Source organism: Dendrobium catenatum, unplaced genomic scaffold (assembly GCF_001605985.2).
Source record: "Dendrobium catenatum unplaced genomic scaffold, ASM160598v2 fragScaff_scaffold_3, whole genome shotgun sequence".
Lineage (NCBI taxonomy): Eukaryota > Viridiplantae > Streptophyta > Magnoliopsida > Asparagales > Orchidaceae > Dendrobium > Dendrobium catenatum.
This window is the reverse complement of record NW_021318465.1, coordinates 421933-436248: the sequence shown is the minus strand read 5'-3', so window position 1 is coordinate 436248 and position 14316 is coordinate 421933. Positions and strand designations below refer to the sequence as shown.

The 14316-nt window shown below is 37.7% G+C and overlaps 2 protein-coding genes across 2 annotated transcripts; both read right to left on the bottom strand.

Annotated features, from left to right (window-relative positions):
• Positions 1 to 5545: 5545 nt before the first annotated feature.
• On the bottom strand, positions 5546 to 7814 carry LOC110093443 (RNA demethylase ALKBH9B-like). The gene is made up of 5 exons (XM_020818333.2): positions 7507 to 7814; positions 6930 to 7015; positions 6447 to 6757; positions 6246 to 6315; positions 5546 to 6142 (listed from the first exon to the last, which is right to left on the bottom strand). Exons 1-5 carry the CDS (start codon positions 7787 to 7789, stop codon positions 6125 to 6127), a joined length of 768 nt encoding a protein of 255 aa, XP_020673992.1. The 5' UTR covers positions 7790 to 7814; the 3' UTR covers positions 5546 to 6124.
• A 593-nt stretch (positions 7815 to 8407) lies between these two features.
• LOC110093439 lies at positions 8408 to 13950 on the bottom strand. The gene is made up of 7 exons (XM_028695113.1): positions 13475 to 13950; positions 12986 to 13071; positions 12474 to 12784; positions 12301 to 12372; positions 11923 to 12219; positions 9457 to 9933; positions 8408 to 8582 (listed from the first exon to the last, which is right to left on the bottom strand). The coding sequence occupies exons 1-7, from the start codon at positions 13776 to 13778 to the stop codon at positions 8408 to 8410; spliced, it is 1722 nt and encodes a 573-aa protein (XP_028550946.1). The 5' UTR covers positions 13779 to 13950.
• Between the last annotated feature and the right edge of the window lie 366 nt (positions 13951 to 14316).

Sequence of the window (14316 nt, the reverse complement as noted above, 5' to 3'; positions counted from 1 at the left end):
GATGACTTTTAATCATTGCTATGAAGTGAAGAGACAAACCTTGCTAATGAAGCCACAAGGGATCTTCAATCTATGCAAATCTCAGATACTTCATTAGCTCTTGCAACAATGCATGGTAGATGTGGAAATCGTCAACCGTTTCGCTCCTCTCGTGGTGGTCGCAGACTGTTTTCCCCTCATGGGGGTTGCTCTACTTCTTCTCGTGTCGAATGTCAGATTTACGGCAAGCCAGGGCATTCGGCGATAAAATACTGGCACAGGATGAATTTAAACTACAACAGTAACCCTTCTTCCGCTTTGATGGCAAAATCTCTATCTTCTTCGACATACTGTATTTTGGATACGGGAGCTACATTGCATCTCACCAATGATGCAACTAACCTTGTCAACTCTCAGCCTTATCATGGATCCCAGCAAATTAAAGTTAGGAATGGCCAATCACAGCCAATTTCTAATATAGGTCAAGGCATATTATGCACTCCTACCTGTAAGCTTGTTTTATCTCCTTTACTTCATGTCCCGCAAGTTTCTCACAACTTGCTTTCTGTACATCGTCTAACTTCTGATAATGGTTGTGTTATTTCATTGTCTCCATCTGGTTATCATATAAAGGATCAGAGAACAAATCGTTCGATCCTTTCGGGTCCCTGGCGTAAAGGTCTCTACTTTGTTTCCATGTCATCCATGTCCTCATCTTTCGCCTCCACTTAAAAGGCTCTCGTCACTACTTATGATTCTTCTCATCTTTGGCATGCTCGGTTGGGTCACCCTCACAGTGCTGTGTTTTCTACTATTTGCAAGTTAAATCCGTCTTTAAATATTACTAGTTCACAGGTCGTATGTTATCTCTGTCAACTAGCTAAAAGTCGTAGGTTACCCTTTGCTCGATTTAAGTCTATATGTAATTCTCCATTTCATCTTGTGTGTCTGATGTATGGAGTCCTTTCCCAGTTTTATCTTTAAATGGATACCGCTATTATTTTTTGTTTATGGATGTCTTTTCACGATTTTCTTGGATTTCTCCTATGGTTACTAAGTCAAAAACCTTTTCCAAATTTATATTGTTCAATACGATGATTGAAAAACAATTCTCAACACACATTAAAATTTTTGTTCGGATGCTGGAGGCGAATATTCAAGTATACCATTTCATAATTTTCTTTCTACGTAAGGCATTGTTCATCAGTTCAGTTGTCAATACACACCTCAACATAATGGTCTTGCTGAACGCAAGCATCATCGTATAATTGAAACGGCTCGCACCCTCCTAATTCAGGCCCATCTTCCAACTCAATTCTGGATTGAAGCTGTTCAAACAACTACTTATCTCATTAATCGTCTTCCTTCTATTACCACAAATTATTTATCTCCATAACAGCAGCTATATCATAAACCCCCCTATATATTCTCATCTCAAAATATTTGGGTGTTTGTGTTTTCCCTGACTTCAACATTCAGCTCCTCATAAATTTTCTCCAAAGTCTTTAGCCTGTGCATTTCTCGGGTACAGCTCTAGTCACAAAGGATACCGTTGTTATCAAATTTCCAATCAGAAAATCATCATTTCCCATCATGTCCAGTTTCATGAACATAATTCTCCCTTTGAGTCTTCTGGTTCCACTAGTTCTGCTTCCTCAACTATTATTCCCACTTCCATAACAGCACCGCTTAGTCTTGTTCCATATACTCTTCTTGATAATTCTTCAGCAACACCTAACTCTCTCCCTAGTGAACCCACGCATTCTCCTTCCACCTCACCCGATTTGCCAGTACCTCAACTTACTGATATTTCTGCACCACAACATTCTTCCCATATACTACCAATTCAACAAGCTAACTCTACTCTACCTGATACATTGCCCTCTGTTTTACCTCAACCGAGACATCCCATGGTGACTCGTCTCAAAACCGGCAGTCTAAAACCCAAGCAACAATTTAATCTTCAGCATAAACTTACTGAATTTCCTGATCCAACCTGTTATTCGGCGGCCGTTAAACACCAATGCTGGTGAGATGCCATGTCTACTGAATTTCAAACTCTTCAAGCTCATGGCACTTGGGATCTAGTTGAATCACCGCCAAATCAAGTTGTTTTAGGCTGCAAATGAATCTATAAAACTAAACGACACTCCGACGGCTCTATTGCTAGACACAAAGCTCACATTGTTGCTCATGATTTTTGTCATGAATATGGCATTGACTATACGGAAACATTTAGTCCTGTGGCTAAAGTTTCTACAATTCGTCTCTTCATCGTTGCAACTGTTCATCGTCACTGGCCTATCACTCAATTGGATGTCTCCAATGCATTTTTACATGGAGATTTACATGAGTCTTTCTATATGCAGCAGCCACTTGGCTTTAAAGATCCTCAACATCCCGATTTGTGTGTCGGCTTCATAAGGCCATTTATGGCCTTAAAAAATCCCCTCGTATGTGGCTTGCAAAGTTTACCAACACATTTGCAGTCTTTGGGTTTTCGTCATAGTGATGCCGATTCTTTACTTATTTATACTAGTCTGTGCCATCATATATATTTGCTAGTATATGCGGATGACATTTTGTTAACATGAAGTAGTCCAACTGCTATTAAAACTTTGCTCAGTAATCTTCAACACAATTTTCAACTTCGCAACTAGGAATATGAACAACTTTCTCGGTATTCAAGCTATACCGACTCCTACAGGTTTTCATCTCAATCAGGCTTCCTATGTTTCAGATATTCTTCAACGGGCAAACTAGTCGTCGCTCTACTTTCTTTGAAACCAGTGGTGGACAACACATCTCTTTTATTATTTGACAATCCCGAATTTTATCGTCATACTGTGGGTGCCTTACAATATTTAACCTTAACTAGGTCAGATATTTCTTATGTTGTTAACAAACTATGTCAATCTATGCATACTCCACTTCGGCACCACTTTCAAGCTCTAAAACATCTTCTGAGATATCTACGAGGCACGGTCAACTTTGGTCTTCCTATCAACAATACCTACTCTTCCTTATGTGCCTATGCTGACTCTGATTGGGCTAGCGATCCAATTGATAGAAAATCAACCACTGGTTATTGTTTATTTTTGGGAGATACTCTCCTTTCTTGGTATGTTAAAAAGCAACCAATTGTTGCTCGCTCCTTTGGTATGTTAAAAAGCAACCAGTTGTTGCTCGCTCCTCTACGGAAGCTGATCAATATCGAGCATTGGCCACTATAGCAACAGACATAGTTTGGACCCGGCGGTTACTTGCTGAATTTCAGTTTTCCACTTCCACTCCTACATCTCTACATTGTGACAATGTGCAACCATTGCCCTTGCTCATAATCCGGTTTTTCATGCCCGGACGACACATATAGAGGCTGATTACCACTTCATTCCGGATTGTATCAAGTCTAATTCCATTATAGTTCAACATATCAACTCCCAGGATCAAGTTGCAGATATATTTACCAAGACGTTGCCTCGTCTTAGGTATAATCTACTTCGTGATAAGTTTATGGTTTCTCCGATACCATCAGCTTGTGGGGGCCTATTAAAGTGTTCTGAGGGTGAGCAGAACACATGACTGCACTCCGTACGCCACTAGCGCCTGGAAAATGAAATGCCTGCAGCAATGCATTACCTCTTTCTCACCTTTTCTAATATGCTTTCCATCTATATAATAGTGTACTGTTTTACACAGAAGAAGATAGCGAAGATGCACATTTTCCTCTCTGGGTTTTGGTTTTCTTCACCTTTGTTTTCTCTGTTCTTGAGTACAGGAAAGCTCGCATCAACAAGCCAAGATAGCCGCATCCCTCAATTATAAATCATGATAGATAAATAATAGAACAGTATTTGAAGGATTACATAGATAAAATTGATTAGTTTCAACATAGATGACACAGAATCTTCCAAACCAAAATCTCGAAATCATAAATGTCTGCAGAAAAACAAATATTAAATTGTCATGTAAATCCTAAAAGTTATTCTCATTCAATACTAGGATAGATATTATTAACCAATATGATTGTAGAAAAATAATTTTTTTATGATAATGCCGAACACATTTTAAATTGATCACTCAACAACTATTTATTTTAGATTCGTGGAATATATATATATATTTTTTGTTTTATGATGTTTCTAAGTATTTACATTGTATATTTGATGATGGGCATTAGGGGCAGAATTAGCCTTATTCTTGGAGGGGTACATGACAAAATTGTAAGAAAATAAAAAATATATATAAGGGTTTAAAAATAATTTATTTTACACATAATTGTTTTTCATAGACTTTTTTGCTAGTGTTAGAAAAGTTCAACATAATCGGATGAAATAGCTGGAGGTCAAGTGGCTTTCCAATTTTTTGAGGGGAAAATTGCAAGAAAAAATGTCGGCTGGGGACAAAAATTAAATTAAGGGGGCGGGGGGCAATAATCTTAGAGTTAAATTATAAAAATTTTTTGTCCAAATTTTAGAGTGTTTTAAAATCTAAAATTTGATGAAATCCGTGCTTAATCATATGAATTTTCCAGTGAAAAAAAAATGAATTTTATAGTGATATATCGGGATGAAAAAATATTTAGTATTTTGAAACATTTAGTTAGTTATTTAAAGTGATCAAAGATAATTAACAAGTAAAACTAAAGATTAGCAAGCATAATAAAAACTCATAAGCTATGCAATTATGAGACTTTATTTACTTAGGTTACATTTGATACGGCTTTTTTATTATTTTTTAAAATAAATTTTTTTATACATAAAATTATATTTCAAAAAAAATTAATACTAAAAAATTATTTTAAAAATCAGTAACAAAAATGTCACAAACAAAACCTTAATCTCCCAATTTGAAAGCCTTTCTAATAGTCAGATGGGTTTTAGAAGAAAATTTCTTTCCTGGCTTGTCCAACTTATGTCATTCAGGCATGCTCGTCCAGAGCTGGAAAGAAGTTTCTGATGACTGATAGCAATTATTAACTCCAAAATTCCTATAGAACAAATGAACAATGGGCTTCCTAGTTCTCAAGCAAAGCTAAATTTGGATTTTTATTTCCTTTTGTGGGTGAAAAATTATTACGTGTGGCATTCAAATTTGTACAAAGGCGAATTCGGACATGCCACATCACCCGGGACCCGGTGCATCGGAGTGAGACGCTTGGCCCCGGGAGACGTGACGCATCCGAATTTGCCTCCGGACGCCGCACGCAATAATCTCTTCTCTTTTGTTTCCAATATATATCATTGTAGTCCAAAATCTACTGACCTCAAAACAATAGAATAAGGTTTCATTTGGGAATCGCATTTGACAACTATTTGTTTGGTGCTTTAAATATTTTTTTTTAATTGAAAGCTGACGTAGAAAACAGTAAGAAAACTATCCCAAAGTTTCACTTGGAAAGGTTTTCTTAATGTTTTATAAAAATGCTATGGAGAATGTAACTTTTTAAAATTGTTGTTAAAAATCTCTTAGAACAAATTTTTTTTGAAATAGCTAAAAAGCATTGGTCAAACATAAACTGTGATTGTGATTTGAAAAAATAAAATAGTAAAAAGATTGTCCCAAACCAAATATAAATATAATCGACCTGAGATCTCATATTTACAAAACTATTATAACAACACCACCTAGTAAAATGATTACAAAAGGATTACAAAAAGAATTATAGTTGGTAACTAACTTCTTCAATACAATTTACTCTCTTTGACCTATAAAATAGAGTAATAAACTTTTACCTAGTAAAACATAAAAAAAAAAAAAAAAAGCTCACAGTAGAGCCATGAACAGTGGAAAACAGCTTTGTAAACAACCTCAGTTTCAGTTGAATCCCATCACATAAGAGGAAAAGTGTCACTTGCGACGGGACAGCACTATTGTGTTGGAGCTCAGCGGTGGAAAATCATCTTCACTTAGTTGCATAGGTCTCTGTAAAGCTAGCGATTGTAAAACATTTTGTGCTTGCTGAGCTTTTTGAGCTTGTTGAACTTTTGGTGAAGGTTGAGCATTTTTAGGTGATTCATCTTGCTTATCTTGCCGGAGTGGAAGAATGTTGGGATGTTGTTGTCCTCGTAATGACAATGGACAAAGATTTTGCAGATCATGATCTTGAATGAAATCATATGGGATCTTCGAGTCATCCATCTTCCTAAACGTAATTGAAATCCTGCTCAGAAATTAAATGATTGTCAAAAAAAAAAAAAAAAAAAAAAAAAAAAAAAAAACTCAATCGCAAATGCAAACTATGAGCTCAATCCAAGTATATTCACCTTCGCATAGTACAACAGGAACACAATGCTTAGCAACAAAACACTATTTCCATTCAAAACAAGAACAGACCTGTATGTCATAATAGTAATTCAGATTACTGTTGCAAAACCTGTTTTAATACTTGTTGAAATTTATGTTATTTCTTCATGAATACTTGGAATATGATGCAAGTTATTCAAGTTTAAAGTTGGTGTAAATACCCTAAAGGCAAAGGAATGGAGGCAGAGCCTGAGAAATCTCCTGGTCCATTTATCTTCAACTCCGTTCCAAAAATGATGTTGCATTCACTCAAGAAAGAGACCGTGCAAAATGGCCGAACAAAGTCATGGTGATCAATGTGAGGAGGAATGCAGTCATCCCTATCATAAATGTTGACAATACAGCTGTTGGGGATGCAGAATGGTGAGAGAACATGCCAAGCAACCATTCTCTTGATCATTTGTTTCAATAATGGTGGGATAGGATCGACTTCCTCATCGCGGATTATGCCAGGGGGATTCTCATTCCCGTCCTGCAATTTGAAATGGTAATTAGTGCATCAATAGATTAAGGTTACGTTTGGAATGTCTTTCTTGCTTTTTCATAAAACAGCTTTTTAGTATTAACTAAAAAGCAGTAAGAAAGTCATCCCAAATGAATCCTAAGAGACTAACAAGATAAGGAAGAAATAGATAGAGTGATACCACTGCATTATTGTAACAACAACCAAACTGTATTGTGACACGTCCTTTGCCTCGCATCCACTTTTTAGGCTTTAAATACGTGCGCTCTACCAATATAAATAAATTCCAAATATCAAGTTATCAAAAAGGCATAGGGAGCAATATTTAGAAGCAGCTTACATATGAAATCATAAAGAAAATCAATTTGGTGAACTTTAACCTCATTTTGTAGTATGGGAAAGCTAGAATATTAGGAGGCGGAGATTAATGGGCAAATGCTTTTTTTGGCCATTTTATAAAAGAGATAAACCGATCGATGCTTTTTTTATTATATAATTTATATTTTTCTTATAAAAAGTCTAATAAATTTTTTTTTTTAAAACCTTTGATATCGGTCTCAAATCATGGATGAAAAAAGTTTGATAATATTTTTAGCATTCATAATTGAGCCACAAAAAATACCGCTCCGCCGCTGAATATATATGTATTCTATCCCGATGGACTAAATAATAGCAAAATCGACCTATAACTAAAATCAATCAATTTTATCTAAATTCTGAAAATTTCAGAAAAAAAACCAAGAACACGATAAATATACCTCTAAGCCGGCCCTTACGCCCCTTTTCCTGGAAATCATAGACGCAATCGACGATCCTCCGCTGCTCGGCGGAGGAGAATACGCTGGTATGGAGTTCTAGACCGTCCAGGATGTTGATCAGTCGTCCCCTCACCCTCTCCCAGTGCTTGAAGTCATTCTTCCTCACGTTAGCAAACCGGACTGCCTCATCGTCCTCATCCAGCAAAATCCCTCCAGCGGGGCCACGGAGTGTAAGCGATTTGAGTTCTTCGGAGATTTTGTGCACAGATCGGCCGGCGGCCATCGCTTCCCCTTTCCTGGCTGCTCGCTTCTCTTGTATTTTCCGGGTTTTTGCTCTTCTTTACAATTACAATATATTTATAAGCCCGTGGAAGCAGCCAGCGGCATAAACGAGTAAAGATGTTGAGAATAATTTTTTTAGATTTTTGAGTTGGTCAATTAAAAAAAAAGAATAAATAAATTTGGCAATTTCTAAAAATAAGTTGAGATTGTCCGGCAAAAACGGACGGTGACGCACGTGGTTATACGTCCGAGTTTTAATCTGCCTGGAAAAATTTTATGAAATTACAAATTAACCCATTCTTTTTAAGATTATAAGAGATAAATCTCTCTATATATATTAGGAGTGTCAATATTAGACACGACACGAAAATCCGATTGAACCCGACATGAAAATTTTGAGTTCGGGTCAACCCGAAACCGAACCGGATCGGGTTCGGGTTAGAGTTTCATCCCGTTTGTAAAATCAGGTCGGGTTCGGGTTGACCCGGAAACCCGGAATCAACCCAGTTTGCCGGGCTCGCGTCATTTCACATCCCATCCATCACGTCGTCCTCATGTGTCGCGTCCGTAGTGTCGCGGATGTCGTGTTCGCGTGTGCATCCGCGTTCGCCATTTAGAGTCAAGCTGGCTCAAGGCTCAACGCGCCCGGAATGTTTCCCGCACCTCGCACGTTGCACGCCCGCAAACGGAGACACAAGGATTCGCGCAAGGATTTCACAAGCATGTAACTAGTTGAAACATTCGTGCAGTGGCTTCCAGTGACTGTTGCCCTCGCACGCCCGCAAACGGAGTCACTGCATCAAGCAGTCGCGCATGTCCCCAAACCCATTTGCCAGCTATCTTCGCGCGCTTCTTCAGCCAAATCGCACAAATCCGTGTCTGGTCGGTTGAACCGAACCCGAAGCGGGTTGGGTCGAGTCCCAAAAGTTGACCCCGTTTGCAAAAAACGGGTCGGGTTCGTGTTGAACACGAAATAGTGTCGGGTCGATTTCGGGTTTCGAACCTGACCCCGACCGTGACCCGAAATTGACACCCCTAATATATATATATACTCAAAATTTTCAGTAATAGTTTAGGCCATAAATTTTGCCCAAATATTTTTTATTTTATATTTCTACAATATAGTGAAAAATAAATAAAATAACAGAAAAAACTTATTTTAAAATTAAATTAATATAAAATTATCATATTTAATATTAATCTTAAAGCAAATTCATTAATTTCAAGTCTATCATTATATGATTTATATCCGGATATTCTTACCAGGGAGTGGTTGGCGCTTGCGAGGAGCCAGACTCACGTAGGCGTGTTAATTACTGCGAGTGGACCTGTTTGGGCTGAGATTTTAGCTTGTAGTGTAGCTTGGCACTATTGCTCCCAACAAATTTCGGGGCTCCAAATCCCATCTAGCAACCCACCATTGTTGCCAGTTAGTCTGCTTCATAGCTAAGAGGGAGAAGGCTAGTGGGGAATCGAAAACCAAGAGGAAATTGAGATTAGCGACGGGACATCGAGGATGGAGCAGGCCTTGGAGATGCAGGCTAGGAGGGAGAAGGCTATGTGATTGTGCTTACTGTTGGTACTATCCCTCAATGCATTTTCCCATCCGAACGAATATTTCGAAGGAAAAATGCCGATTACCTGCGGTATTAACCGCCGGTGTATTACCGACGCACCCGGCAGTTAAGTTCCTCACGTCGGCCGCTGAAACCTCCGGTAAGCCGTCGTTGAAGGACTCGCCGGTATGTCGTCGGTATTTTGACCGGGCGGTAAATCGGCCGGAACATCGCCGGCACAAAACAGTAGAATATCCGGCGGTCTAGGCCGTCGGAACACCGTCGGCTAATGGATCCACCGGTAATAGTTCCTACGCCAATTTTTTCCGGCGGTTCATCACCCGCCGCAAAGCCGACGGTATATACCAACCACCGATTTTCATCCCAAACCGCCGGAAAAATCGCCAGTTTTGGGTGATTTTTCCTGTAGTGAATCCCGCCGGAGAATGATTTGACGCAGAATTTGACGCCTTTGAACTCGGCGACGTAGACACGTCCAAAGATGATGTAGAGATTGGAGAACTGGTTGAGGGAGAATTCGGCCAAGGTGTTCGGCGGCGAGTCGTAGGCGGTGCAGGAGACTTTGTCGCTGCAGTCACTAGTGTCAAAATTGTTCGTTTCTGGAGGCGTTAAAGGAGCAGCCGGTGCAGACCCACACTCAGCCGCCGGTGGTCATGGCTGGGCGTGTTGGTCCAAGTTTGGCCGCTGTTGAGCTGGATGGCGCCGCGGAGGGCACTGGAGGTGAAGGTGGCCACTGAGAGTGACGGGATTGTGACAGTATGTGTAACGGAGTGGTAGATAAGTAAATATTAATGTAGGTGTTAGTTATATATTTTCAATAGTTTAAAGTGTTATGTATGTAAAAGTCCTAAAAGTTATTCAAATTCAATACTATGATAGAGATTATTATACCAATATGATTGTAGAAAATATTTTTTTATGGACACATGCAAAATAGATTTTAAATTGACCACTTAACAACTATTATATATTTGTTTAGTTTGGGGGTGAACCTAATAATAATACCACAATTGAAAAAGGTTCTTCCACAGTATTATATTGTTCATATAATCTCATAGTCAAATGAATTTTATATACTGTTTTAAGATCTAAAATTTTAGAGTGTTTTAAGATCTAAAATTTGACAAAATCTGTTCTTAATCATATGAATTTCAAAGTGATATATCGGGATAAAAAATATTTAGTAATATGAAACATTAGTAAGTTATCTAAAGTGATCAAAGATAATTAACAGCTAAAACTAAATATTAACAAGCATAATAAAAACAGCATAAGGCTATGCGCAATCGCTAGACTTTATTTACTTGGGTTTTGTTTGAGATGGCTTTCTTACTATTTTCTAAATCAACTTTTTAGTACATAAATATATAGTTTAAAAAAAATTTTATATTAAAAATTACTTTAAAAAACAGTAAGAAAATTATCCAAATGAAACTTTAATCTCACCCATGTGAAAAGCCTTCGAAATAGAGTCAAAAGTGGTTTAGCAAAAAAAAATGTATTTCCCTGGCTTGTCCAAGTTTAGGTTTCAAGCATGCTCGTCCAAAGCTGGGAAGAAGTTTCTGACAGCAATTATTTACTCCAAAATTTATATAGAACAAATGAATAATGGGCTTCTTGTTTCTGAAGGAAAGCTAAATTTGGCTTTTTGTTCCCTCTCTCTTTGGTTCCAATTATATATCATTGTCGCAGCCATCCCTAGTGCCACGCGACCGTGTGTTGCCTGCACTGTTTGTCGCTGCCCCGCGGCGGCCGCTGCCATCTCCCACTACTGGACAGCCGGAGGGCTGAATCGCGTGTGGCCTTGCCGAAAATGCCAAAGGATCGAAGTCATCTAATCGCCAAAAGAAGCGTTGCCTGCACCGAAGCGGGTCGGGTCGGGTTGACCCGAACCAGAAATGGGTTTGGGTTCAAGTCTGAAAATTGAACCCGCAAAATGGGTCTAGTTGACCCGAACCCGAAGTGGGTCTGGATCATATCCGAAAAATTGACCCATTTGCAAAAACGGGTCGTGTTGACCCCCAACATGAATAGTGCCGTGTTAGTTTCGATTTCGACCCCAACCCGACCCGTGACCCGAAATTGACACCCGTAATCCCAAGACTTCATTCTGGATGGTTTTCTTGTTGGTTTAAAACTGCTTTAGAGAAAATAACTTTTTGAAATTGTTTCAAAAAACCTCTTAGAATAATTTTTTTAGAAGTAGCTAAAAAACATCGGCCAACATAAATTGTGATTGAGATTTGAAAAAAAAAATAATAAAAAAGTAATCCAAAACCAAACATAAATATAATCGACCCGAGATCTCATATTGACAACTCAAGTATTATAACAACACCACATAGTAAAATGATTACAAATGGATTACAAAAAAAATTATAGTTGGTAACTAACTTCTTTAATACAATTTACTCTCTTTGACCTATAAAATAGAGTAATAAACTTTTTCCTAGTAATATATATATAAGCTCACAACAGAGCCTTGAACTGTGGAAAACAGCTTTGTAAACAACACCAGCTTCAATTGAATCTCATCACATAGGAGGAAAAGTGTCACTTGCGACGGAACTGTACTGTTGTGTTGGAGCTCAACGGTAGAAAATCATCTTCACTTAGTTGCATATGTCTTTGTAGAGCAATCGATTGTATAATTTTTTGTGCTTGCTGAGCTTTTTGAGTTGGTTGAACTTTTTGTGAATGCTGGGCATTTTTAGGTGGTTCATCTTGTTGATCTTGTTGGATGGGATGGTTTTGTCCTCGTAGTGACAATGGGCGAAGATTTTGTAGTTCAGGATCAGGAATGAAACCATATGGAATCTTTGAGTCATCCATCTTCCTAAATGTAATCGAAATCCTGTTCAGAAATTAAATGGTTGTCAGCAAAAATAAACTCAATTGTAAATGCAAACTATAAGCTCAATCCCAACATATTCACCTTCGTGTAGGTACAACAGGAACACAATGCTTAGCAACATCAGCACCATTTCCATTCAAAACAAGTACAGACCTGTATGTCATAATAGTAATTCAAATTTATGTTGCAAAACTTGATTTAATACTTGTTGAAATTTGTTTTATTTATTCAAGTTTAGAAGTTGGTGCAAATACCCTAAAGGTAAAGGAATGGTGGCAGAGCCTGAGAAATCTCCCGGTCCATTTGTCTTGAACTGCGTTCCAAAAACGATATTGCATTCACTCAAGAAAGAGACAGTGCAAAATGGCCGAACAAAATCATGGTGATCAATGTGAGGAGAAATGCAGACATCCTTGTCATAAATGTTGACAATGCAGCTGTTGGGGATGCATGATGGTGGGAGAACATGCCAAGCAACCATTCTCTTGATCATTTGTTTCAATAATGGTGGAATAGGATCGACTACCTCATCACGGATTATGCCAGGGGGATTCCCATTCCTGTCCTGCAATTTGAAATGGTAATTAGTGCATCAACAGATTAAAGTTTTGTTTGGGTCAACTTTCTTGCTGCTTCTTAAAACAATTTTCTAGTACAACAAATTTAATTTTTTTCCTAGAAAACAGTTTTAAGAAGCGGTAAGAAAGCTGTCCCAAACAAAGCCTAAGAGACCAACAAGATAAGGAAGAAACAGATAGAGTGATACCAATGCATAATTGTAACAACAACCAAATTGTATCGTGACACGTCCTTTACCTCGCATCCACTTTCTAGGCTCTAAATATGTGCGCTCTGCAAATATAAGTAAATTCTAAGGATCAACTCATCAAATAGGAATAGAGATCAATATTTAGAAGCAAATTACAGATGAAATCATAAAGAAAAGCAAATTGGTGAACTTTAACCTCATATTGTAGTATGGAAAAGCTAGAAGATTAGGAGGTTGGGATTAATGGGAAAAGGCTTTTTTTGGCCATTTTACATAAAAGAGGTAAACCGTAAACCAATGCATTTTTTTTATTATATAATATATATTTTTCTTATAACAAGTCTAATAAAAAAAGATTTTTAAAACCTGAATGAAAAAAAAATTGATGATATTTTTAGCAATCATAATTGAGCCACAAAAAAAATACCGCTCTGCCACTGAATATAATAACTATAGAAAAAAAAACTTAGAACATGATAAGAATACCTCTAAGCTTCCCCTTACGCCCCTTTTCCTGGAAATCATAGACGCAATCGACGATCCTCCGCTGCTCGGCAGCGGAGAATACGCCGGTGTGGAGTTCTAGACCGTCCAGTATGTTGATCATTCGTCCTTTCACCCTCTCCCAGAGCTTGAAGCCCTTCTTCCTCACGTTAGCAAACCGGATTGCCACATCCTCCTCATCCAGCAAAATCCCTCCGCCTCTGCCGCTGCCTCCGGCGGGGCCACGGAGCGAAAGCGATTTGAGTTCTTTGGAGATTTTGTCGTCGACGGATCGGCCGCTGCTCATCGCTTGCTCCTTTCCTAACTGCTCGCTTCTCTTCTAATTTTCAGGTTTTTGCTCTTCTTCACGATTTCAATTTATCTATAAGCCCGTGGATTTTTTAGATTTTGGATTGGGTAAATTTATACAAAAATGAATGAATAAATTTGGCAATTTCTAAAATAAGTTGAGATTGTCCGGCGAGAGAGAACAGAACGGTCATGCATGTGGTCTAACGTCCGAATTTTAATCGGAATGGCATAAATTTATGAAATTAGGAAATTACCTCTTTTCTAAATATTATGAGTGGTAAATCTAAAAAATATATGTGTGGGTCAAATTTAAAGTAACATTTCAGCCATAAAACTTTTCCCATAATATTTTTCATTTTTACTATTTCAACAATTTAATGAAAAATAAAAATATTAGACAAATTTATTTTACAATTTATTAAAATTTTTAAAATTAATATAATATAAATTTCTCATATTCAATATTAATTTTAAAGCAAATTTAATATTTTTTTAGTCTATTATTATATAATTTATATCAGTATAATCTTACA